At 40.1% G+C, this 23,512-nt stretch overlaps 2 protein-coding genes across 4 annotated transcripts in view; both read right to left on the reverse strand.

The window, feature by feature from the left end:
- Positions 1-11,532, reverse strand: part of CDC14B (cell division cycle 14B) — a 43,698-nt gene extending 32,166 nt beyond the window's left edge. The window contains exons 1-4 of one of the 3 annotated variants that reach the window (XR_014227267.1): positions 11,178-11,529; positions 3,265-3,358; positions 2,299-2,374; positions 272-364 (exon numbers count right to left, since the gene is read on the reverse strand). Coding sequence is in view for 1 of the 3 variants with exons in the window: in XM_082301058.1 (XP_082157184.1) it covers positions 272-364; positions 2,299-2,374; positions 3,265-3,358; positions 11,178-11,337 (423 nt within the window). In the remaining 2 variants the exon portion in view is untranslated. Of the gene's footprint in view, positions 1-271; positions 365-2,298; positions 2,375-3,264; positions 3,359-11,177 lie in introns of all 3 variants that reach the window. The other 2 variants (XR_014227268.1, XM_082301058.1) reach the window with 2 other exon arrangements.
- A 2,463-nt stretch (positions 11,533-13,995) lies between these two features.
- Positions 13,996-18,538, reverse strand: PRXL2C (peroxiredoxin like 2C). The gene is made up of 6 exons (XM_082301828.1): positions 18,343-18,538; positions 17,798-17,866; positions 16,212-16,265; positions 15,656-15,761; positions 15,286-15,417; positions 13,996-14,662 (listed from the first exon to the last, which is right to left on the reverse strand). Exons 1-6 carry the CDS (start codon positions 18,532-18,534, stop codon positions 14,535-14,537), a joined length of 681 nt encoding a protein of 226 aa, XP_082157954.1. The 5' UTR covers positions 18,535-18,538; the 3' UTR covers positions 13,996-14,534.
- Positions 18,539-23,512: the final 4,974 nt, after the last annotated feature.

Consider the following 23,512-nt stretch of genomic DNA (forward strand, 5'->3'; position numbering starts at 1 on the left):
TATATGAAAATATTAATACTGATCTTTTTTTCAGTGATGCTCTTATTCTGAAGAACGCAGATTGCAGTAGCGAGGAAAAAACCTAAAATCATACAATTTCATTCACATACCTGCTAGACTTTAGAAACTTTTACTATGTGGTACATTGCTATAATTACATTAGTAGGATGATTATTCAAGAGAAAACAATTGTTTTTATCTTGCTTTTCTAAAAATTTAGTATGAAAAAATTAACACAGTCAGCAGCTGATGTAAAAATTTAAATACTTACTGCGTAGGAGCCTATGAGGAATGCAGCGTTTGCTTGCTTTTTCTGATCAAACCCAGTATAATGAATTATTTTCTTCCTTATCAATGAAAATGACTGTATCAAGAAAGGAACAAGATTATAATTTTTCATTTTAGGCCTTTTACACCTTCTTTTATAAAATCAGAGGAATGCATTCAGAGGAATGGTTCATCAGTGAGAGAACCAAGAATACTGTAGAGTAGTCCCTCAGAAGCTTTGGAAAACTGTATTGCATCCCTACCCAGATTCTTCCAGTATTTTTCCCAGTATCCAGCCTAAATAATTTTTGATACAAATTACTGAAATCTTTTCTTTTTCTTCTTAAATGCATTCATATTTTTAGTTAGTATTTTTGACTTCATGCCTTATGTAACAGCCATTTATGAGAATAGAAAGTGGCATTCTCAAAAGCATTACAGGTATATTACAGTTGCAAAAATTTTAAACTTTTAAATAATTTAGAATTAAAAATAAAAGAATTTACACATTTTTATTCATTTTTCAAACCCAAATGTACATAAATCCACTAGTATTTGTTTCTAAGGATCAGAACCATGCTTAGATTAAAATATTTTGAAAGTATTTCTGAACTTTATCATAAATAATTATTTTAAGTGTCATCTTGGCATGACATACCGTTTCTCCATTTATCTTAGAATGTGGGTGGAATGGAATTGTCAATAGAAAGGACACACACATGTGGTGGCAGTTATCCCCTAACTGGCTTTTGAAATAAATTCTGATGTGCTTGAAACGGCACACTTTGATCAACTGCTAAGCTATCATAAAATGTCATTTTATGCATTTAAATATCAATGTTACTTGCTCAAGATACTAGATTCAATGCATTCAAGACAAACTCCAGATCAGTAGCAGAAATATGCTCTCAGAAATCCTAACACATCTGTCCAATGTCAAACACAAGACATGGAAAGGGACTATAACACAGACTTGTTTTGCCTCAGAGCATCCTGTATACAAAAATCAGAGACTCTCATCTCTGGCAAACCACAGTTACCCAGCTGGGAGTTTACCATCTCCCAGATCAGACCACTAAACAGGTTTATCTCAGGCTTAGCCAGAGATAATTCTGCAAGTGCCCTAGTAATAACAGAGCAGCAACATCCCACCCGTGTGTGCCAATTGCTTCTCCAACCTAAAGAATAAAGCAACTCTGAATTATGCAAACTATTATCTGTGACAGACATCAAGGAATGAAGAAAAAGAAAAATACACTCTTAGTCTATAATGTGCTGCATATTTCCCACTTTTCACACTTCAGTGGCAGAAAGATCTAAGGAGTTTTGAACGGGCAAACTGTGATTGACATAAATGAAAATAAGCTTTTTTATCTACCAAACAGGTTTTACACTCCAACATCTACTAAAGGTCAACTAACTTGTAGTCAGTTGTGTTAATTAATTTAAGAAATCCATTTTTAAGACACTACGCTCTATCAAGAGCCCAATCCCAAAAAATTACTGAGCTCCTGTAAGAGATAATAATCTGCAGTATGAGCAGAGTATCTTCCTTCAGGCCAATGCTATCAATGCTACTAAAGATCAAATGTTGTTCATTACTGAAGAATGTCAGTATCAGAGAAGACCAAGTCAAACAAAACCCATTTCAAATAAAAGCATAGCACAGCACTCTCGAGCTCACTCAATATTGGCAGATTGCCAACAGGATTGAATTCCAGGAAAGAAGCTTTTCATATAAAAGAGACTGTTTTCATTTAGCAACTGTTCTTCTAAAACCTAAACGATAGTTACTCCCACAGTTGTGCATCTTTTGGTTCTTAAAACTAAGTGGGTTTTCCATACTGATCCTCCTCCTCCCTAAATTCACCTCAATAAAATCTAGCATTCATATTCAGAATTCAGATGGATTAGGAAAACAGGAAAGCACCTGAATCATAACAACAACAATAAAAGAAATTTTGGCTCATTTGTTTTTGTTTTTTAGAAAGCCAGTAATACTGGCTTTTGAATAAAAAACCCAAGCATTACCTTTAATTTCTTATTTAGCTTGCAGCAATATCTGTAGACCATAGCCAGATTGAGTGGTCCAAAGTCTGCATAGAAGCTGTTAGAAGAAAGGGGAAGAACTGTACATGACCCCTGTAAATGCCTCTTTTTTTAACAAGATGCACAAAACAAGGAGTAATAATACACATGATATACATACATCATTCTAAAAACGAGCACGCTTTCTTATATAAACACATACTGATTTGTTGGAGGAAAGGTTTTGTCATCTTTAAACATGGACTAAAACTGTCGTCTTTGTTTTTCACACAGCACCATTCAAAATACTAATATCCAGGTTTTAAGAACTACTTCGCGCTACTGTATCACTCTGTGACAAGTTTTTAAACTGTATTTTAAGAGGAACTAATAAGCTTTACTTTTAAAGGAGGTAATACATAGTGCCAGACAAAAGGGAACACAGAGAATAAAGATTGATTAGTGTGTTAAAAAACAGCAAGCATGCCCTTGATCAAAACCAGTTGAAGAATTAGGAACATTCCACATCATGTAAAAGGCAAACATTGTTCAGTCCAGGGGAAATAATATATCCATTGTCAGCTCATAAAGGCTTGAATTGACTTTGCCATTTTTTTCCTCTGATTCTAGGAAGTTCAGACATTCCACTTAATACATGAGGAACCAAAAACACCCCCTTTAGTCTGGCAGTTCAATGTACACTTCTGAATCTATATGGCTGTATCATGTTCCCATGTCTTCTAACAGGAATGGGTATAATGAAAGCTTCTGCTTTGAAAAATTTTTAAGAAATCCTGATGGGAAAGCAAGAAACCACTCTAAGGTCTATAAATCATCATGGCATGTTTGGTCTGAGAAGACCCAACTCATGTAATTAGTTCTCCAATGATACTGATTCCTCACTGCTGTTGTTCTGACTAATTTATTTCTGTAAAAAAAACAAGAAAAAAAAAAAAAGTCGGTACTTACTTCTCATACACAAGTTCATCATCTATGCAGAAATAATGGGTATTTGCAGCTCCACTCTTTGGTTTTTGGCAGAGAATTGCAAAATAAAGGCGATCTGAAATGCAAGAAAATTGGAAGCTTTTATAAACATCATGCTTTTTTGCTGAAAGTCTGAAGTATTACCTCTCAATGGGACAACTTTAAATGGTTTAGAACGAAGAAAATCTTCTTTTAAGTATTGAATTAGGTATTATTATTTCTCCAGTGTTAAACAAACAAAGCACACAAAGATGGAGGTTTTTTGCTCAGCAGCATTCCCATAATCCCCAGCTCTTAAGTATTCTTTCCCAAAGTGTTCCTTGTTTGATGACTTCGCAAAATAGCAGGACCCTGACTTGCATCCACGCACAGAGCAGAGACCTCCTTCGGCAGGTGGTTGCACTCGAAATACCAATGCACACACCACACCCCCCCAAACTAAACTACAAATCCCTCTGCACCTCTGAGCACCTACGTTAAACTAAATGATGAAGCACACTCACACCAAAGCACAGGCACTTCTTTCTGTAAAGCCATGATTTTGACAGTAGTGCCATGCAATTAAAGCCTGCAGGTAACAGGCTCGGGAAGGATGAACAGGGCAGCCCATGCTGCCCATGGGAACACCAGCCAAGCCTCCACCTGGACATCTCCATTCAAATTTCCATTCCCACCCCAGCTGCCCCTTCAAAGCCTGTGTAGCTGCAGGCAGGAGGCATCTTGTACTTGCCCTGGCTTCCTTTGTTAAGAGGGGAAAAAAATACCAGCAATATTCACATAGATATAAACTACTTTTATGGCTGGGGAAGCTGAAGCCCCAGTGAACTTTAAACACTGACTGTGCTCCTGCTATAAATTGCTGTGCTTGCGGTAATTGGTCAATAAAAATTGAGGCTTGCAGCACCACCGCAATACTTGTCTTCCTCCTGCTGAGAAATATCATCATAAAGTATTTGGATTAAAATTCAGACCTAAAAGGAAAGCTTTTGTTTCCCCAAATTAGTTCCCTAGAACAGAGATATTATTTAAGTATCAAAACAGATCACCTGCATGTATTATTTCAAAAACGATTTGTGATGAAGAAAAACTCTGTCAGTTTTTAGACAGCAGGGGGTAAAAAAAAAGTCACTTTAAGCTTCAAAACATCATCCATGACCAGCACTTAGAAATCATTACCTGTATATTGAAATTACATGTCAAAGTATGCCATGAAAGGAGTTACCATATCTATTTTAACAGTCACATGCTCAGTGCTCATCTACAAACACTAGTATCTCAAAAAGGGAAGGCAGACACCAAAAATGTACCAAAAATTGTACATTTTCTTAATGCTTATTTCAGTAGAACAGCAACCTGATGTGAGTGGTTTGGTTTAAATATTTACATGTCAGGAGCAACAGTAGGATGTACAGTACCTCCTAAGCAAGTCAGGCACCTACTTCCTTACTCTCTAGCAGAAGCAATGCACCCAATTTACTTATTTAATTTCTAATAGTCCCATCGTGTAACCAGAACAGCTGCAGTCCTAGATGGGAAGTGCATTACCTGCTTCTGTACCTCCCAGAGTTTACCAAATCATCCCCTGAAAACAAGCCAAAGGATAAAATTTAGAATAATGCATGCATTTCTAAGAAGTGGCTAGACTGGACTACAAAGTCAATTATGTGTGGAAAAGCAAGTGCACCAATACTCCAGCTGGATACAAAATACACTATGGCAAAAACTTCATAGAGAGGCAGTCCTGGGGGTGGACTTTTGGAGGTGGTTCCCCACCACTGTGTTAATCACTGAACTGTGTCAAGGTGCATTTGCATGAATTAGAAACTGTAACAGGTATGCCTAGGCAATACTAAAAAAAAGAAGGAAAAAAAAGAAAAAAAAAAAGAAGGAAAATAAAAGGAAAAAGCAAAGAAAAAAAAAGAAAAAATGGAAAAAAGAGGGCAAGAAAAAAAGAAAAAGGAAAGGAAAAAAAGAAAAGAGGAAAAGAAGGTAAAAAGCTGCCTTGCTTACTCACTTTCCTCTGCTCTGAGAATGAGAGCTAACATGAGTACAGGAGAACCGAGGGCAAGGGAGGAAGCAGAAAGGAGAACTGAGAGGATGCGATATCTAGGGATTGTGTTTAAACTGGCATTGCTAGATTAAACACATGTCACGGCAGCCCTAAGCTATAATTTCACACCACTTCTAAATTGATTTAATGGCTAGCTGCCACCAGGTTCCTTACAAGGAAAAATCTTCTGAGTTAGCTTACTGAACCAGCCTGATGGGGGTTAACAGCAGGAACGTGCAGCCAAGATTTTTCCCTCCATGGCATCTGTCCTTAAGTGCCAGTCTAATTATTGACTAGGCTGAGCTCTCCCTCTTTATTACACACAAACAATAACTGCATCAAAGTCTGGGAAGAATGACTGTGGTACTCAAACTGAGTACCGTGGGTACTCAAACACTACCTTCTTGCACTCCAACTTCTTCACAGAAACTTTACATCATTTTTGAAAATGCGAAAGTACTTTGCAAAGAGCAATCCAAAATCTTCAAATACAAAAGGGGGACAAAAATGAAAGCAAATATAATTTACACAGGTCAAAGACCTAAAATAATTTAGCATTCTGCTCCTAAACAGGATTTGGAATAAAAGAATCACCTGCATCCTCAGTGCTCATATTCTTATTGAAATTCTTCTGCAGCTTGCAAAAATGTCCAGCAAAAATAAGAATTCCTATCTTGAGCAAGCAGCATGTATGTGGCCTTCTGAATTGTTATTGGCAATGGCTCTCCGAACTGTGTTCATTGTTGCTATTCTTAAAATACCTGAAAGAAACTTGAGTTTAATGAGTTTACAGAAGTACCTCACAGTAAGAGCAGTGTGTGTCAAATGCCAATATCCTGACAAGCTGTCCATTCCTGTGCACTGCTAACAATTACTCCCTATTATGTAAACAGCAGGCTCCATCTTTTTAACATGTTTCCTATGGGGAGATTTTAGAAAAAAGAAATTTCCTGTGAGTGTATTTACCTTTCTACTGATTTACCAGTCCAGCATCTGAAAAATGCTGTATTACTCACCATGTGTGTTTTTACCTGTTTTTTTTCCAAACATATTCCAAGTTCTATTTAGTAAAGGATTAGTGAGTTGATTTTTTTAACAGAAATTAAGAGAAAGTAGAATTCCTTCATTAAGGATCTGATTGCAGGATTGAGAGTTTATATATAAAATACACTCAAGCACTGATGATTTGATTTCACTAGGATTCCACAAAGGTTTGGACCACCAGAGCAAGGCTTCCCTTTCATTATCTTCATGTTTCCTTTGCTAATTTTAGCTTTTTAGTATTTCATTTACATATAGAGCACTTAAGCACTTCCTAATTCCTGCGAATGTCTGATAAAAAATCATCCTAAAATTATCAAACTAGAGCAGACCTTTCTAATCATCTCTCAGAAGAACGACAGGGTAGGGCTCACTGCCTTACAGGCTGCATCTGCTCTGCAGTTAGGAGATATGGCTGCAGCATGTTAGATATACTTCAAATACACTTAATTTTGTCAGCCTTATATAACAAAACAGTTAAAATACATAAGCACGGATGTCACTGCAGGCAATTATTTTGAGTAAGCATTCAATGTACAACAAAATAAGCCTACATACCCCCTAACTGAGCTACTGCTGGTACTTCAACTAGTGAGACTAAAGCTAACACAAGCATGACTGTCCAAGCTAATTGCAGAGTGTATACAGAAGCAAAAGCACTCTGCTTGTTTATTAGAGCCACAGTGTTCTGTGGAAATAGATGTACAGAAAATGGAGAGGTACCACTTCAAAATCACATTAATGTGAATTTAGAGATGAAAAAATAATCTCCTTCCTTTACTCTCAAAAAGCCTGATGCTTCTCAGGTTGTGCTGCACAGGCCTTCAAGACAGAAATTTCATTAATTCAAGAATTACAGTTGGACTTGATGATTTTAGAGGCTTCCTCCAACCTAAGTCATTCCATGACTTTAAGTGACAACTAATTAGTAAACAGGCACTAGTGGCAAGACAAGTCTGCATATGATCAGCAAACATTATTTAATACAAACAGAAATTCTACAGTTCTATTGTTAAATAGATGCCTTAGAAGAGAAACTCAAGAGACTGACAGTACTACAAAACCCAATGCTAGTCTGTTTTGAATCATCAGGAATGCAACCAAAGAGTTTTTATTATTGTAAGAGGAGTGTATATCTAAACTCAGAGTTGCTATATGGAATTTTGTCGTGTTTGACTTAAAAAACTTTAAAATATTTGAAAGACATGAGAGAAAACATAAAAGGCAAATCCTGTTGCAATGACAAGACAAAAAGCAAAATTGTTTAAGATTTTCTTTTTAGCCTTTCTATCCTTGAAAAAATTCATTCAGACATCACTATATTTCAAATTTAGCTAATGATAGAGTTGGCAATTAGAACAACAGCCTGGACTGTGATAAAGGAAATGAAAGCACACTAAAAAGATAAAGGAAATTTTTTTTTAAACAAAAAACTATGAAAGCATTATTTTCAGTGCCATGTTATGACTGATCAACACTGTTACTTCACTTACACAGAGTGCTTCCACTCTGCTGCTCTTGACTGATACACAAGAATACATATGTTCATGCGCTTTCAGTGCTGGATTAGACACTAAAAGCCTTAAACATGTATTTAAAATCTTAACTTTGGGAAAGACTCACAAGTAAGTGAAGTCATATTGATAAAAGAGTAAGCACAGGTTTTGTACTGAGATAGCTGCATAATAAAAACTAATTGAAAGTGGTGACAGTCAAAATATTGGAAGCTTAATGGAACTTATTAGAAGTGTCGTTAGCATTCTAGAAAAATACACAAAGTTTGGGCACACAAAGTTTATAATGACAAGCCAGCACTCCTGGAAAAAGACAATTTAATGGTTTGGAAAAAAAAAACCAAACCGCACTACAAAACCAAAAAACCAACCCACATATCAATGAATACATTAAAATGAATATTTAATTATCAATTCCAACTGACAGTATAAGCAAAATTATTCTCAATGAAGGAAAAAAAAATAGGTATATACACTGCAGCTTAGAGCATCCTTTAAGATGCTAGTTCCATACTGTAAACAAACTGGATATACATTCAGCAGGAAGAACAATCAAATGTCAAGAAATGACCCATGACATTGTATCACTTGAAATTTAATTTCAAGTATAGTTGTTGTAGTTATTTCATTTTAAAATTCACTACTGAAAATAGGTGAGAGAGAAACCCACACCTTTTGCCTGAGGTTTATGCATTATAATTCCACCTCTTCTTTAAAATGTTATTTATAAAATCAGAGCAATGAGAAAGAAAAGCAGCCGAGGAAAGGAAATGAACAGCTTTCAAGCATCTCACAGAGCATTGCTACATTTTATTTAGATCATATAAATTACTTCTCTCAGAGATCAGAAGGATATGGGAATATGCTTCTAATAAACAGAAGAAATGCATTCAGTTCCAGCAAATTGAATTCATACCAGCAAGCCTCATGCACTAGTCGACAAAGAGAAAATGATAAAGCTTACCATGCAGCTTAATAGACCAAAATAAACATTTTTTTAAAAGGACAGCTTTCTTGAACTAGCCTTAATAGTAAACAAAAAAATTTAGAACAGTTCAGATTAATAGTTATTCTGCCACACGGCTGATGCATACAATCAATTACAAAATAAAGAAATGCAATAATTATTGTAAGTCTGTTGGGTATAAAATTCCTAGAATGGATTTGAAACTTTGCTGTTTATGAATGTAACATCACACAAGAAAAGATCCATAAATCTTTACAGCAATTTGGGTTTATGTTCCGCTTCTGTCTTTTGCAAAGATGAAAATAAGGGTAGCCTGCAATGTTCTTAGTAAGTTTGACACTGTTTCTGTAAGTAGATAAGCTAACACAGATCTCTCAGCTTTTACAGTGGTTCAAGTATTTACCAGTACATCCATTCTTTAAGAATAAGACCTTATGCTTTAATTTGTCTCCAGTTTATGCCTATTAATTAACTCCTCAGAACCACATTACAAGAAGGCAGAACTGACATTTCAAACTTTGACATAACTTTACAACAGCTGAATAAAAAGGTAAGCCTGTTATCTTACTAAGATTGCTCTTTAAAAAAAATAAGTATGACATGGTAGCAAACTAAAAATCAGACTGTAATTCAAATCAGGATTAAAAATTAGACAATAAACAGCAGCCACTGTGCAGAGCAAGATCAAGACAAAATGAAGTATTGTTAAATATAATAATCTAGTGCACTTTAATCAAATTTACTATACTAGGTACTGCTGCACATAGTGGAATCCCACTGAAAAAACACAGGTCAAAGCCTGGGCGCTCTAATGAATTTAAATGGGTGAACATTTTTTGAAGGAGAAAATACAGTTATTTAATGGGCCAGTTGATGCCAGACACACATTACCAGATCCAAGCAACTGCTTCATGAGAATGGTTAGACAGATCTGTTTGCTGGAGATGTGAGCTGGACAGGGCTGAGTGGTGATCCAGGTAGTGAAATCACTTTGATAGCAAAAAGTCATTATCTGTCACATGAGTGCTTTCCACACTTGACCTTAAAATCATACTATCATCATGTCCTATATAAATGGTTGCTGTTATAGAAAAAATACACATATGGGGTTATTGGAGCCTTAGAGTTCTGTAGATAAGTACACCATTATGTTTCTCTGGGTAGACGAGGCCTAAAATGCTGTATTTTTGGCAGGAATATTTAGGATTTTACTCCCTGACAGTATTAAAGCTTTTTAAAAATAAGAATCTGGTAAGCTCTGGCAGTTTACATTCTTTCTACGTTGCTATGCCAAATTTTCAAAACAAAATCTTACGGTTTTCTAAGCATACAGTTATCTAGGAGACACACTAGTTAATTTAAGGACCCCTGCTTCTTGGCACAGAAATAAAAGGTACATTGGTACCTTTTCTGCATGCTTGTTCTTTATATTTTTGCTTGCTCTGTTCACAGATATTTTCTGTGCCCTTCACTCAGATGTGCCGGGAGGTTTATTTTTGCTTTCTATGAGAAGTTGTAAATACACTACAATTCTGAGATCGTGACACATGACTTAAAAAGTAATTTTTGTTGTTGTTGTTGCCGTTAGGCAACCTAAACTCAAGGTCGTCCTTTAGCTGGGTAACTCAAACTCGGAATTTTCTGGCTGTGATTCAATAGGCTTCTTAAAAGAGGCAGATTCCTGTGCCAAAACAAAGCGCGGCTGGGAGCCTGGAGTCACGAAAACGAAGGACGATACTGAGCAAACCTGCCTGCACAAGCTGTTGGCATTTGCGTGTCAAGAAGAGGCGCGACGTTTGCCCATTATTTTACCCATTAGCCGATATTACTGCATCAGGAGAAACACAGATATGTGCGTGTGTGCGTATCCATCCTCCCGATACGTGGAGAAATGTGTTCCTTTTTTCAACCCCCCCCCCCCACAACGTGTCGAACGGACAGAAATGTGTTTAACGCTGTTTTCCGTTTGCTCTCTCCCGCAGGCAGAAAACGCCAGCACGAGGCAATTGGTGCTCGGTGCGGCTCGGGCTACCGGGACATCGGCAGGATGAGTTATCCCGCCGGACGAGCGGCGCAGTTCTCAACAACACTTCGCTGAGTGACACGCCAGAGCTCGGGGACCGACCGACCGACCCACCGCCCGGACGGCAGCGGCTGCCGAGCGCCCCAGAGTCCCGCCGGGAATCGCGCCGGCGGGAAGTTTTCCTGCCCCGCGGGCACGTCTCCCACCCGAAGCCGGAGCGGCGCCCACCGCCGGCGGGATGGGACGCGACGGGACACCGGGACACCGGGACACCCCCACCCCCCGGCACAGCCCCCTCACCCGCGATCCTCAGGCAGGTCTCCGGCCCGGGAGGGGGCAGCTGCCGCCGCCGCTCCGCCTCGCCCCCCGCCGCCCGCGGCGTCGCGCCCCGCGTCCTCTTCAGCGCGGGCGGCGCCGGGGCTGCGCGGCGCCGCGCCTCGGCCCAGGTCTTCCGCTTCATGGCGGAGGCGGCCGCGGCGCTACGATGCCCTCATCCCGCGGGGACCGGGCGGCCGGAGGGAGGGGAGGGACCCCGCGGCGGCGAGGGCGGCGGCGGCGGCTGACGCGTCCCCGCGGACACCGCCCCCTCCCGCCGCACCTTCGCCCCCTGCCCGGCGGAGCGCCCGCCGCACCCCCAACGGCCGCCCCTGATTGGGGCGCGCGGTGTGGCGTCAGCGGCGCGGAGCGGCGGGGGAGTGACGTCATGGCGGCCGCGGTAACAGGTGGGCCGGGGCACGCGCCGCCCCCCCCGTCCCCGGGCGCCGCCTGGCTGGGCGCGCGCCCGGCCCGCGCTGCTGACGTGGCGCCGGGCGCTGCCGGGATGGGAGATCGCGGCCCCGGGGGGAGGGCTCCCGCTCCCGCCCCTGGCAATCCGCATGGACCCCGCCCGCTCCCGGGGCGTCGCAGTCCTCCAGGTGCCCCTCATGACATGTGCCAAAAGAGGGGGGCAAGGACTTTGTAAGGCCAGCTGAAAACAGACCAGCACATGCAGGCTTCTGCTCTGAACATTAAATGAACTTTCGTGGAAAGTTAAAGTAACTGTGTTTGAGTCTGCCTCTTAGACACAGCGATACTTTGAAACACACAGTTACTTTAAATAGCTGTAGCACTAAACCCAGCTAGTAAGTAAAACAGCTTCTGAAAACCACTCCCTTCCCACCTCCGTCTCATTGGCCGTCATGAAAGCCCTTAAGGAACTGCTCAATCGTTGCTGAGTGTGCCTGCCTACTTATGGAGGAAAACTTATTGGAAACTAGTTGCCACTTTTCACAGTATAACTTTTTTGAAAATATCTTTTCTAAATAACACCAGAGACCTAAAAGTCTGCTGACACTTCGGAAACAAATTCATCCAAGGATTGTTGGCCATCGTTGTTCCAATTTATTATGAATGTGGTAATCATTGTCTCGCAGTGCTCCAGCAAACTCTCTGAAGCTGTTACCAGATGCAAAAAGCAGGGCCGATGCCTTGATTAGGACACTTCAGCTCTTGTGCTGAATCCTCCTCTCTTTCCTCTCTCTTTGTTTGTCTGCAGGTTGTGAGCCTTTCTGAAGAAATTATTTTCCTGGGATAACACAGAGGTTGTGGTATGGTTCTTGTCGGTATTGAAATGGTGAGGGTGGATGACTTAAACGTAAAGAGCTGGAAAACTACAGCTTAATTCATTCCAATACCTTTTAACAGTCCATAATTCTTTCAGCTATAGTTAGTTAAATGCATTTATTAGGACCAACAGAACTATTACCATTGTATATATTTTTAAATTCTACTAAAAGCAAAACAATCAGGGAGGCAGCTAGAACATTTCCTTTAAAATCAAAAGCACCAAGAACAACAAAAACTGCAAAACAAAAGTGGAATAAGAATCAGTGCCCTTGGCTGTGATTATCAGGTGAATTAAGCAGTGTGGAAGCTCTACAAATAAAATGAGTATTCATCATTCATTCTCTTTGAAAATAATTTTTCTGTGCTTATTGTCTTTATTTTATAAACATATGACCACTTTTCCAGCCTGCTTTTGTCTGTTGTTTAAGTAGCATAAGGCAGAGAGGCAGATGCATTCCAGAGTTTCTGGCATGCTGAAAAATATTGGTGAGCAGGAGCAGTGCTGGAAGGAGGAGGCAGCTCCTTATTTGTGACTGTAGGGGCAGTGGTTCATGAAGAGCAGACTTCATTCCCCTGTGAGCCTCAGCTGCTTGCCTGTCCCAGTCTGTTATGCCAAGTTTAAGGAAGTCTCTGGCCAGCCCTGAAATCACAGGGGTTCAGAGTCTGCACAAGACTACCTTTAGCCCTGTGCTGAGTGCTGTTAATCAAAGCAGAGAACTTACAACAGTAGTTTTCCATTAATAATATCCTTCTTCTAAATGCATAGTATCAAAATAGGGGTGTAATGAATAAGTTGCTAAAGCATAGTATCTTTAATAGAATTACTTTTTTCAGTGTTGTTATGTTTCTTAAGCAAGCTTTTTATTTTTCATCAAGGAACAGTGCATTTAATTTCACATGCTCTTAATGGTGTAAAGCTTTGCAGACCTTGCTCTGGGCCTGTCAGTGACCTTAATGGATGCAGGAACAAACATCTTCACGAAAAGCCATTTTACAATTTCATTAAAGCTTAAAAAGGGAGAAAATTTGTAGTTGAGACATGTATGTATGGATGGTAGCATTTTACAGTGAAGGTCAAAGATCAGAGATTGCAGAAAAGGATATGCTCCTCCATAAATCTTGGAAATTTTTTTTTTCAGATTGCTAAAAGGAAGTGTGTCCTGGATGAAAGAGGGCACATCTACTTTAATGAAAGCAATAGATGTTGAACATAAACATTTGTAGATAAATGGTTAATATGAAATATGCCAGAACTGCAAACCAGAACGCTGTTATGCTTACTTCAGTTGTCTAAGAAATAACTAAGGACAATTTTTTCAGAGACCTCTTGCTCTCACAGAAAGTACATACATACAAAGGGAGAACATTCTGCTGCAAATCTTCATAGGAAAACAAATAATTTGGCTTACTTGAAAACTGATAATCTGATCAGATGTGAATTTAAGACGTACCTCTTTGGTCTTAAAACCCACATTTTTGTACCACACAAAAGAATTGCAGACAATACAGGATGATGTATTTAAAATATTTATTCGAAATTGTGAAATGTATTTCATAAGTTCTGCCAGTGCCAGATGCAAAAGTAGGCATAAGCTTAAGTCCAGGTGTTCAAAATTGTGACATACAAAATTGTCATACAGTGGTGGAAGTTTTAAAAAAATTCTGAGAAGTCTTGGATTGAAAGCCCATGTTGATCTGCTGAAGGCAAGAATCCCAAATTCTTCCTGAGCAAAGTCTGATTTTTTAGTTTAGTGCACCTTGAACAATGATTTTTAAAATATATTACCAATATTGTTTGATGAGGCAATAATAAGCTGCAGGATGTTTTGCAATCATTCTCAGCTGAGTTTTAGTTTCTATTATCTTGTACTCAATGGAAATAGTGCTTTTGTGTCTCTCTCTAGAGTCAGGTAGTTTATTTTATGCTCTGATTTTCTACATAAGGTTTCAGATGTCCCACAAAGATGCAACAGAACCGATGCTTGCTGGAATTCACTGGAGAACTGTTCTTAAAGAGCATGAATTTAAAAAAAAGTATATATTACATCAGTGTCATATGTCAATAATCTGTGGTTTGTTTGAGAAATTCACTGTTTTAACTCCTGCCAGCTGCAAAACTGTATTAATGGGAACATGATCCAGCCTGTTTTTATCAAGGTGCAAAAAATGAACTTCATTGCCTGGAATGAGAATAACATGTAAATTATTGAATAAATATTTATTTATTCAAAGATGTAAGTGAATCGAAGCAGCATTCTGACTACCTACCAGTTATCGTACAAATGTGTACTAGTCCTATAGACTGCACAATATACTGTATTTTAAACAATGACAATTGTTTAATTATGTTTGGATTTTAATTATGTTAAAGAAGCAAGAAACACTAAGCACCTAACTGGTTTAAATCTGCTGTAGCATGATGTTTCCTAATAATGTGATGACTGTCATGTTGCAATTCCCCCTTCACATTCTGCTTCTCTACTAAAACCACATCAAATGCCTCAAATCAAATGTGAAAGCAGAATGTAGGTAAATACCACGATGTCAAGAAAACCCTCCAAACTTTGAGGCAGTTGTTCCATTAGCACTCCAATCAATTTCTGCAGGACTGTGATCAGGTTTATGCCACCTCTGTGGGAGATAGGACTACAAAATGACACTTTGCAGATTCCTTCATGCGACAGAAATCACACAAGTTCAACACAAGACTGTCTCCTTGGGACCCACAGGGACAGCAGGCGAGATGGCAGCAAACAGCTGAAGGGAGACAGTTGTAACTTTCACACAAAACAAAGCAGCTCACCTGGGCCTATAACCAAAGCTCCTCCCTGCTGAGCAGGGTCTCCTTGAAAATCAAAAGCTGGGCCAGTCATTGCTCTCCATATACTCCTAATGCTTCCCAGAAGTGTGTTTGATTTCACATGAGGGCTCTGAACTAAACAAAACCACAAAACACTTGTTATCTAGAAATACGAAAGTATATAAGAACAACAACATTGAACAGCTGCTGTGAATAGTTTAGAGATTCCTGACTATCAGTGTTTTCTCAAAATATAGCCTATGAGAGATAGTCTGGTGGGCAACTCACTGTTTACATTGTGGTCATACTATTTTATCAGAGCATTTTTGTTTTGTTTGTGAAAGTCTAAATAAGATGAGAAAATTATTCTTACCTGATACTTTATTACCTTCACCTCTTTTCATGCCAAGTATTTTATAAATTTCCCTTTGTGGATCTACATACATTTCATGTGTATACCCAGTTAAACTGCAAAAGGGCTGCAAAACAGAGGTGTACACACACACACATACACACACACACACAGAAATAAGAAGTAGTATCTGTAAGGTTAAGGCAGTAAGTAGTTAAGGTCTACTGACAACAGAAAAATTACTGACGCCCTGCCAGCTCCACCTTCCCCCCTCTTATTTGAAAACTGTGTGTTTGTTATGTTAAAGTGGAAAATTTTTTAGCCTCAAAGCTTCTATTAAAACAAAGCTTCCAGCCAAATCAGGAAAAGATGTTTCCTTAGCAACCCCTGGTGGTTTTTAAACTGAAAGTTTTAATTACTTGCTTTACTCATGTATTGCTATTAGAATTGCCTCATGAATACTATCCTTTTTTATTGCCATTGCAAAAGACCACCTTTTAAAGCAAAACAAATCCCTCAATACAGACCATTAAGACACAATAGAAGATACATTGTATTTAATGACTACTTTATTTACCTTGATGTGATGATATGATGACTGTCCAATAACTATAAGCCTCACATTCGATTCCTGGAACAGAACATGGGCACTGAAGCTGTAAAGAGGAACTGGGTGTTTCCACATGACTTCAGAACATTAACAGAATCTGGTATTCCAAGTTAGTGATTGCAGAGCACCGACTTAAAATTATTTGACATTAATATTACTTACGTGTTTGGAGACTGCACTTTTGTATATCACCCGCAATTAGCAGCTACATTAATTTATTAAGTGAAAAATTATTTTTAAAGATAACTTTTAAATTACAGGTGCGCAAACTTTGAGTTTCCTGCAGCGTTGGTAGGATTGTCTTTTCAATTGATTAGAACGTATTATGATTTTGGAAACTCAGAATTTCCACTCAGTTGCACCTACATCTAAAGAAGCAGCACGCAAATTATGGTGCCCAAACATCTATGATTCACATATGCGGACACCCATTAATAGATATAACTTGCATTCACATGCACTACTGTCTATTGCAGGTGCAACCTTAGGCCTGAGTCTAAAACGGGGCCAAATCTGAAGTCCATTTAGGTATCAGTAAAACAGTTAGTAAGCGTAAGGTTGTTCTGTTAGGGTGTAGTACTTGCCCTTCCCATATAAAATCATTGCCCATAAAAAATCATTTTGCTTGTTATGAAAAGACGCCCTCCTAAAACCAGAATACTTGCACTAAGAAAAGCGTGGACATTTTTGACTCTCTGTATATATTAATTTGAGGAGCCAAATTAAGAAAATGTCCTTTTGAGTAACACTGATCAAACAGTTTAGAAATATCTGTCCTGAGAAGGGAAGCTGACAAAGAAATTGCCTATTTTTGTCCTCAAATTCCTAGTCCATCTCAGATGGACTTAGATAGAGTTGCTGTTTCTGTCAGCAATGACCTGAGTCTCTGTCATTGGCTATGCTGCTTTTGGGAATAAAGTTTGACAGAATTTCAATCAGCAGTCTAGAAGAGACAGATTGACCTTCCACATTTAGCAGGAGATCATTGTCTTCTCTGGTGTCTCCTACCACCCAACAAATACACATCAATAGCAACCCCTACCCACTCTACTTCTCCTTTCTGTTGCTGTCATTCCTGTTTGTGCAGCTGCCTGGAGAGCAGGATACACTATTAGTGCAGCTTACAGATCACCATAGAAAAAGATACTATTTTTAATCCAGATCAATTTTCTGATCTTGTTCTGTGCACAACCATCAGTTGGCTCTACTAACATAATGGAAAGGGCACTAGTTAGCAGTCAGAAGACAGCTGTCCAGGGCGCTGCTAATACCAAAAGAAATGCCTGTCAGATGTTGTCTAACTGTTCTGAACACAGCAGTAAAAAGAGCACCAAGCTAATAGGGCAGGGAGAAATAATGCTGCTGCAACAGTGTGTAGTGCCATAAATCCTTTCCTGTGTCTCCTAGGCAGATTCATTATTGCTTTTGCAGCAAACAATGAAAATGCTTCTTCTGAGCCATTTTTTTATTCCTAGAAGCCTTACATAAGCCTGTAGTTGGACATAACAAATCTGCTTGATTGCAGCCACAAACATTAACGGCAGAGTACTTACTTGTAAAAATGCCTTGGGGACTTTTGCCAGATCTTCTACATACTCCTTACAGGTGTAACACAAAAAATTCTGCAACATACCCAGTTGAATGTGTCAGGAACAGATAAAACTGCACAGCAATGAAGCAGTAGACTTTGGGCTGCACCCACTTTGGAGGTGATCCGGAACAAGGAATGGGAAAGATTCCAGCCACCAAATTTGGATTAGGATACTGATTTAATCCAAGCCTGAACAAGGACACTGGGCCTGCAGCCTTGCAAATATTTTTATCTTTAGATATTTCAGGAATGTGATAGCTGGCTCGACAGCTGGGAAATCAAGGAACATGATACTTGTTTCCCTAAACACCCGGCTGAAGAAGTATTTCCTTTCTGGTGAATAGTGTGTCACTTTACCAAAGAACAGGGGGTCTCAGGAGCAGTACTGATCTCCTTTGTGCTTTCTTCCCCGCCCGCTCCAGCCGAGCCCGTGCTGAGCCCCCGTACCCCCGCCCTCACACAGCCCCGCCGGGAGCCGGGCTGGGCCCCGCGACGGCCCCTCCTCACCCTCACGAACACCACGATCGCTTTCTGCTCCCCGTACAGGGCCTGGAAGGGGACGCTGCTCCCGTCCGCGTCCAGCACCAGGCAGCGGGCAGCCTCCCGCAGCTGCTCCTGCTCCGGCCGCTCCGGCCGCCGCCCGCAGCCCCGCGCCCGCCCGACCTGCTGCGTGACCGGGGGCGCCGGCGGCCCGGCCATGGGAGCGCCGAAAGGAAAGGCGGAGCTGGAGCGGAAAGGCGCGGGGCGTTGTGCGACGGCGAGGAAGCGACGGGGCCGGGGTGGAGCGGGGCGGCTCGTTCCCGTCCGCGGGAGCGACCTCGGGCAGCCGCGCCGCGGTCCAGGAGGAGCTCGGTGTTCGGATGGACAGAGCGAGAAACCTGCGGCCGAAACCGCTGCGCGTCCGTCAGCCACGGCCGGCGTGCGGTTTGTGCCCGGGAAACATAGGAAAGTCACCCGGAGCTTCCCAGGAATGGCGTGCGAGCAGGAGCGGTAACATGGTCTTACGGCCTCGAGGTCGGCGTTCGCTTTGCGGGAGGCCGCAGCACTGCGGGCCGTAAGCGAGATAGAAAACTGTTCTTGAGGAGCTGTCGAGCTGCTGTATCAAAGAACACACCAAACCCGGTGTCCCTATTCCTGCAAAAGCAGAGCTTCACAGTACCTTGAGAGCTGAATAGCAGAAGATGCTCGAGTGCACGCAGAAATGAATGAACAGTCCTTAAAATAAGAAAACCGCTAGGTTGTTGAAGAGTATTGTAGTCTCTTAGATTGTTGTGTCAGCTGAAAGCTTACGAGGATGAGGGTACTTTTCTTAGTGGGCAGAGGAAAAAGAAGTGTCAGACACAATACGACTGGGGGATTTCCAGAAGTTATTCTGCTTTGTGAAACTCTCTGATTATATTAACTCCAAAGTTTCTCTTGGCAGACTGCCCCAGGGTCTAAATGTTAATGTTATTTAAACTTATGTCCCCTGTGCTTTGGGTTAAGCCCACTGCTTTTATATTAGGGGGAGTGAGCACATAGAACATGTTAGATCTTGACGCTCAGTATGTCTTCACAAGGAATTTGATTTAAAAGGTGATGAATTCAAATTAGTACAGATTAGTAAAGAACTTCGGAAAATTTTGAAATTTAGAATTCTGCTAGATGCAATTGGACCCAATGATTTTAAAGGTATTTTCCAACCTAAGTGATTCTATGATTCTGAAAGAATTTGGGCAGTATTCCCCATTGTTGTTCTCATCAGGCTTCCTTGTTCAGTTACCAGTATGCTGTCCAACACATTTCTTCCAGTGGCAGTTCATAAAACTAAACCGTGAGCTGTGCAGCAGTGCTCTGCATCTCCCTCAGCAGTACTAATGGGAATGTGCTGACTACACTAGACTACTTCAGGACATAACAAAGCAGAGAACTGACAACTTTTGACAGGCTTTGGTCTGCATCTTGAAGCTGAAGTGGATAGGCCATAACCTCGCTGTGTTACGCCTGCAGTAAAACAGGGTAGCACTGGGCAGGGCTCAGGGGCACAGCTCAACACTCGATCGTCAGTAGGGCTTGGACCAGAGCCTTTGCCACTGCAGCTGGAAATCAGAAGAGGCAGTCATATCACTGTAGGGGATCTGCTGCTTCAGCCTCTGACTGGGAGCACACATGGGGATGAGACTGCTGATGAAAAGAATTGGGCATTGTGGTGTCACAAACTCAGAGGATACTGCCCCGGGTCAGTCTGTACATAGCTGATCTTGAGCATCCAGAGAGCTTGTTCTTTCTTGATTTGAAATGAAATCTGAGGAGCCCAAGAGAGGCACTCTGCCTGTCTGGGAGAGCTGGTAATCATTCCTACTAGGCCAATGAAGACTGCCTGCAGACTTGGCTTTATTTATGTAACTTGGCCTCCTTAAACTAGCTGAAGAAGCACATCCTTAACAGCTGGTTTCAGCAGTATACAAGTGAGCAACAGCAACTTTCTTCTGAGGATATTTGCCAAAGCATTCCCTAAAGCCCCTCAAACAGCATGTTTCTAACTTTTAGTGGAGAATCCTAAGTGTTGCTAAAATACAAATTGCTGTCACCCCCAGTTTTACAGAGAAAGAACAGAAGCAAAGGCAATTGTATTCTGACTTGTTCTCTGAAAGAGGAAACACTCAAAATTAGCAGCCACATTTTGAAAGCTGAAGCTTAAAGCCTTTCATTAATATATGCTTAACAGAAGTGCAGACATAAGTTTCACTTAGATGGGAAGAAAGAATCCCTATGTGCTGATACTCTGGACAGTACCAACTGTCAAAGTGTGCAGTCTACTAGAACCACATAATTCTTCAGTGTGTGCTGTGGACAGGGAAATTTCCTTTTCTTTCCTTTCCCCTCTTGTCTTTATAGGTTACAAATATAGAAATGTGGATAACTTAAAGAACCACATGTGTCAGAGTGATGTATTTTTCATTGTCTTAAGGAGAATCAATCAGTGCACTTACATTAATAATTTTGATTCGGGATGCAAGTCACTCTTCACTGCACTGCAATTTACAGTTGTAGAAAGAAACTTAGCTAATATTTAATTAATCAAGGATTGGGTTACTTTGTACTGTGGATAAGAAACTCAAATTCCTACCATTTCAAGAGGGAAAACAATAATTACACAAAGATGGCAGTTAATTTGTTTGTTCTGTATTGACTAGTGAAACAAAAAACCAGCAGTAATTATGCAGCCTTAATTCCTTTATATACAGCAGCTGAACAAAATATTTGACAAGAGAGGTGTGGCCTGTATCAATACCATAAATGCACCACCTAGAGTATATGGTGTTTGTTTGTACAGCAACATGTTATTATCAATTTACTACATGATATACTGTTTATTTAGCACGAGGATATTTGTTCTTCTTGTTAATCTAATATTGTTTAGCTAGAGATAACATGGTTATTACTTATCAGCAAAAAATAAATTAGTGGTTACAATTCCAGGGAAAAACATCATGCTAAACACCAGCTAAGAATTACTTGTTTTTAAACTGCTGTTGTAATTACAAAGGAGTAAAAATGTGGACTGTCCTGTAGATAAGACAGTTTTTTCTCTATGAGGGTGGTGAGAGAAGTTGTGGTCTCCCTGTTCCTGACAGTGTTCAAGGCCAGGCTGAATGGGGCTTGGAGCAACCTGGTGTAGGGGAAGGTTCCCTACCCATGGCAGGGGAGCAGAACTAGGTGACCTTTAAGGTCCCTCCCAACTCAAATTATTTTATGTTTCTATGATAAGAGGCTTTTTCCTTTATGTCTGCCTTTCATTGTTCCCTTAGTGTCACGATATCCTGGGGGTATGCTTGAATAGCACCATGAAGTGATTCTTCTGACCAGCAAGGACAGTAATTTGAAGCCTTGAAAGAAATTTTGAAAATGGTGAGTTCATCTCCAGTTTTGCTATCTGCTGTGTGTTCTCATCCCGATGTTGTTTCTCATTAGTTTTGCTTCCTGTTTTGTGTTTTGTGGTTGTTTTTTTTGTTTGTTGGTTTTGTGTATGTGGTTTTATGTTTGGTTTGGTTTGTTTCTCTGTTTTTGTTTGTTGAGGGGAGGTTGGTTGGTTGTTTTTTTCCCTGAAGGGGGAATTATTGCGGTATCAAAGCTTGCCTAAGTTTTGCTTTTTGTCTCCCTTTAAAAATTCAAGATTATTTACCAGACTAAAGGGCTTCATAAGTCTGGCTGCAGCATCAGAGTATCAGTATGTGTTTCATATTAACTCACTGTTGTTTCTCAACACAGATAATAGAAATGTAATTTAAAGTCTACTCAAATAGTTCAAGGATTATAATGACATATGGCAAGAAAATATTTCTTCTGTTATGTCTGATATATTTAGTTTCATAATGCAAACCCTACACAGAGAGCAGCAGTACAAACTTTACTACACAATAAAATAACAGTATTAAGTGAAGTATGCACATTTTATTTAATATAGCCTCAAGGCACAAAGGGAATTTTTAATGCATTTTGTAAGAACTCTCTGAATTTGATCTATTTCTGTTCTGCAGCTACCTACTCTCTGTGCTGCAAATGAGAAACAGAGGTGACCATCTATATGCCAAGAGTAGTAAATTATGTGTGAAGACGCTGTTTATTTACGCTAAGTGCCACTGGTTTGAATCTTTTATAAAAGAACTAAGAGGAAGCAAATTACCACTTAAATAGATGAGACATGGTCAAAAAGCAAATAAAATATATGCTACAATCCAGACTGGCCAAACAGAATTATCTTGTATCTTGTTAGCAATAAGGCTCTTAGAAAGTAAGCTAATTATCATTAGTGTAAACCAGATGAGAAGATTAAAAAATAAAGAATGTGAAGAAAAGCAGGGGCGGTTTCATGGGGTGTTCAGGCCAAATTAAGCTTTACTTAAGACTGGTATCTTGCAAGGTAAACAAAACTTCCTTGAAAACTTTAGATACTTTTCCTTTTTAAAGTTCTCTCCTCCCCCCTACGCCCGCACCCTCCCCCCCGGTTTTTTGCTTACATTGTTGCCTTTTCCTGGTCTTAAAATCAAGAATCAAACATGGTTAGAAGGGAAAAAGGGGTTTTACCTCAGTATTTATTTTAAGGATCTTTGGGTGCACCACGTCCAGGTGGAATGCACTGAAAAGCACACTGCAGTGCACACCCACAATAGTGTTATATTGGATATAACATTATAGGTCTTACTAATTAGCATATCTATCAAAGATTCCCCAATGAGAGGCTCGAGTGAGCCCCCCTCCCTGAGGAGCCTTTTCCTGGGTGGTTCTATCTTAGTTTACAGAATGTGTTCTGGAGAGGACCTTGGGGTCTGGGGGCATTTTGATCCCTAACTACGAAGCTTCTAAAATGTTTAGTCTCCTAGCTAGACCAATAAATCTAAGAATGTAGGCTAAAAACCACTAAGAATAGAAAAGCTATAAAAAGGTATATAAAGGACTATAAAAGAAAAAATCATCATGGCATCAATATGGAAAAGCTTATTTTGAGAAGGTTGTGGTTCCCAGCTACTATTTCTATTTTCTGTGTTCATAGAGAGCTGAATGTGTACTTAGCAGTAGATTCAGTTCAAATGGCTCTTTTATGTATGGCAACATTGATATTTAGCTACAGTTAGGAATTCCCTTCTTGAGACCAGTGGATGGTATAATATTTTCGCTGGAGGCTAATAGCTTGTGC

The sequence above is a fragment of the Coloeus monedula genome, assembly GCF_965178545.1.
Source record: "Coloeus monedula genome assembly, chromosome: Z".
Classification (NCBI taxonomy): domain Eukaryota; kingdom Metazoa; phylum Chordata; class Aves; order Passeriformes; family Corvidae; genus Coloeus; species Coloeus monedula.

What these genes read in the sequence shown, in the direction of transcription:
- PRXL2C (XM_082301828.1), bottom strand. Translation starts at nt 18,534, where the DNA reads ATGGCCGGGCCGCCGGCGCCCCCGGTCACGCAGCAGGTCGGGCGGGCG. An exon ending in CGATCGTGGTGTTCGTGAGG is followed by an intron (nt 17,867 to 18,342) that starts GTGAGGAGGGGC and finishes GGTATGTTGCAG; the next exon opens with AATTTTTTGTGTTACACCTG. An exon ending in AGCTTTGGTTATAGGCCCAG is followed by an intron (nt 14,663 to 15,285) that starts GTGAGCTGCTTT and finishes TTCTCATTCCAG; the next exon opens with GCAATGAAGTTCATTTTTTG.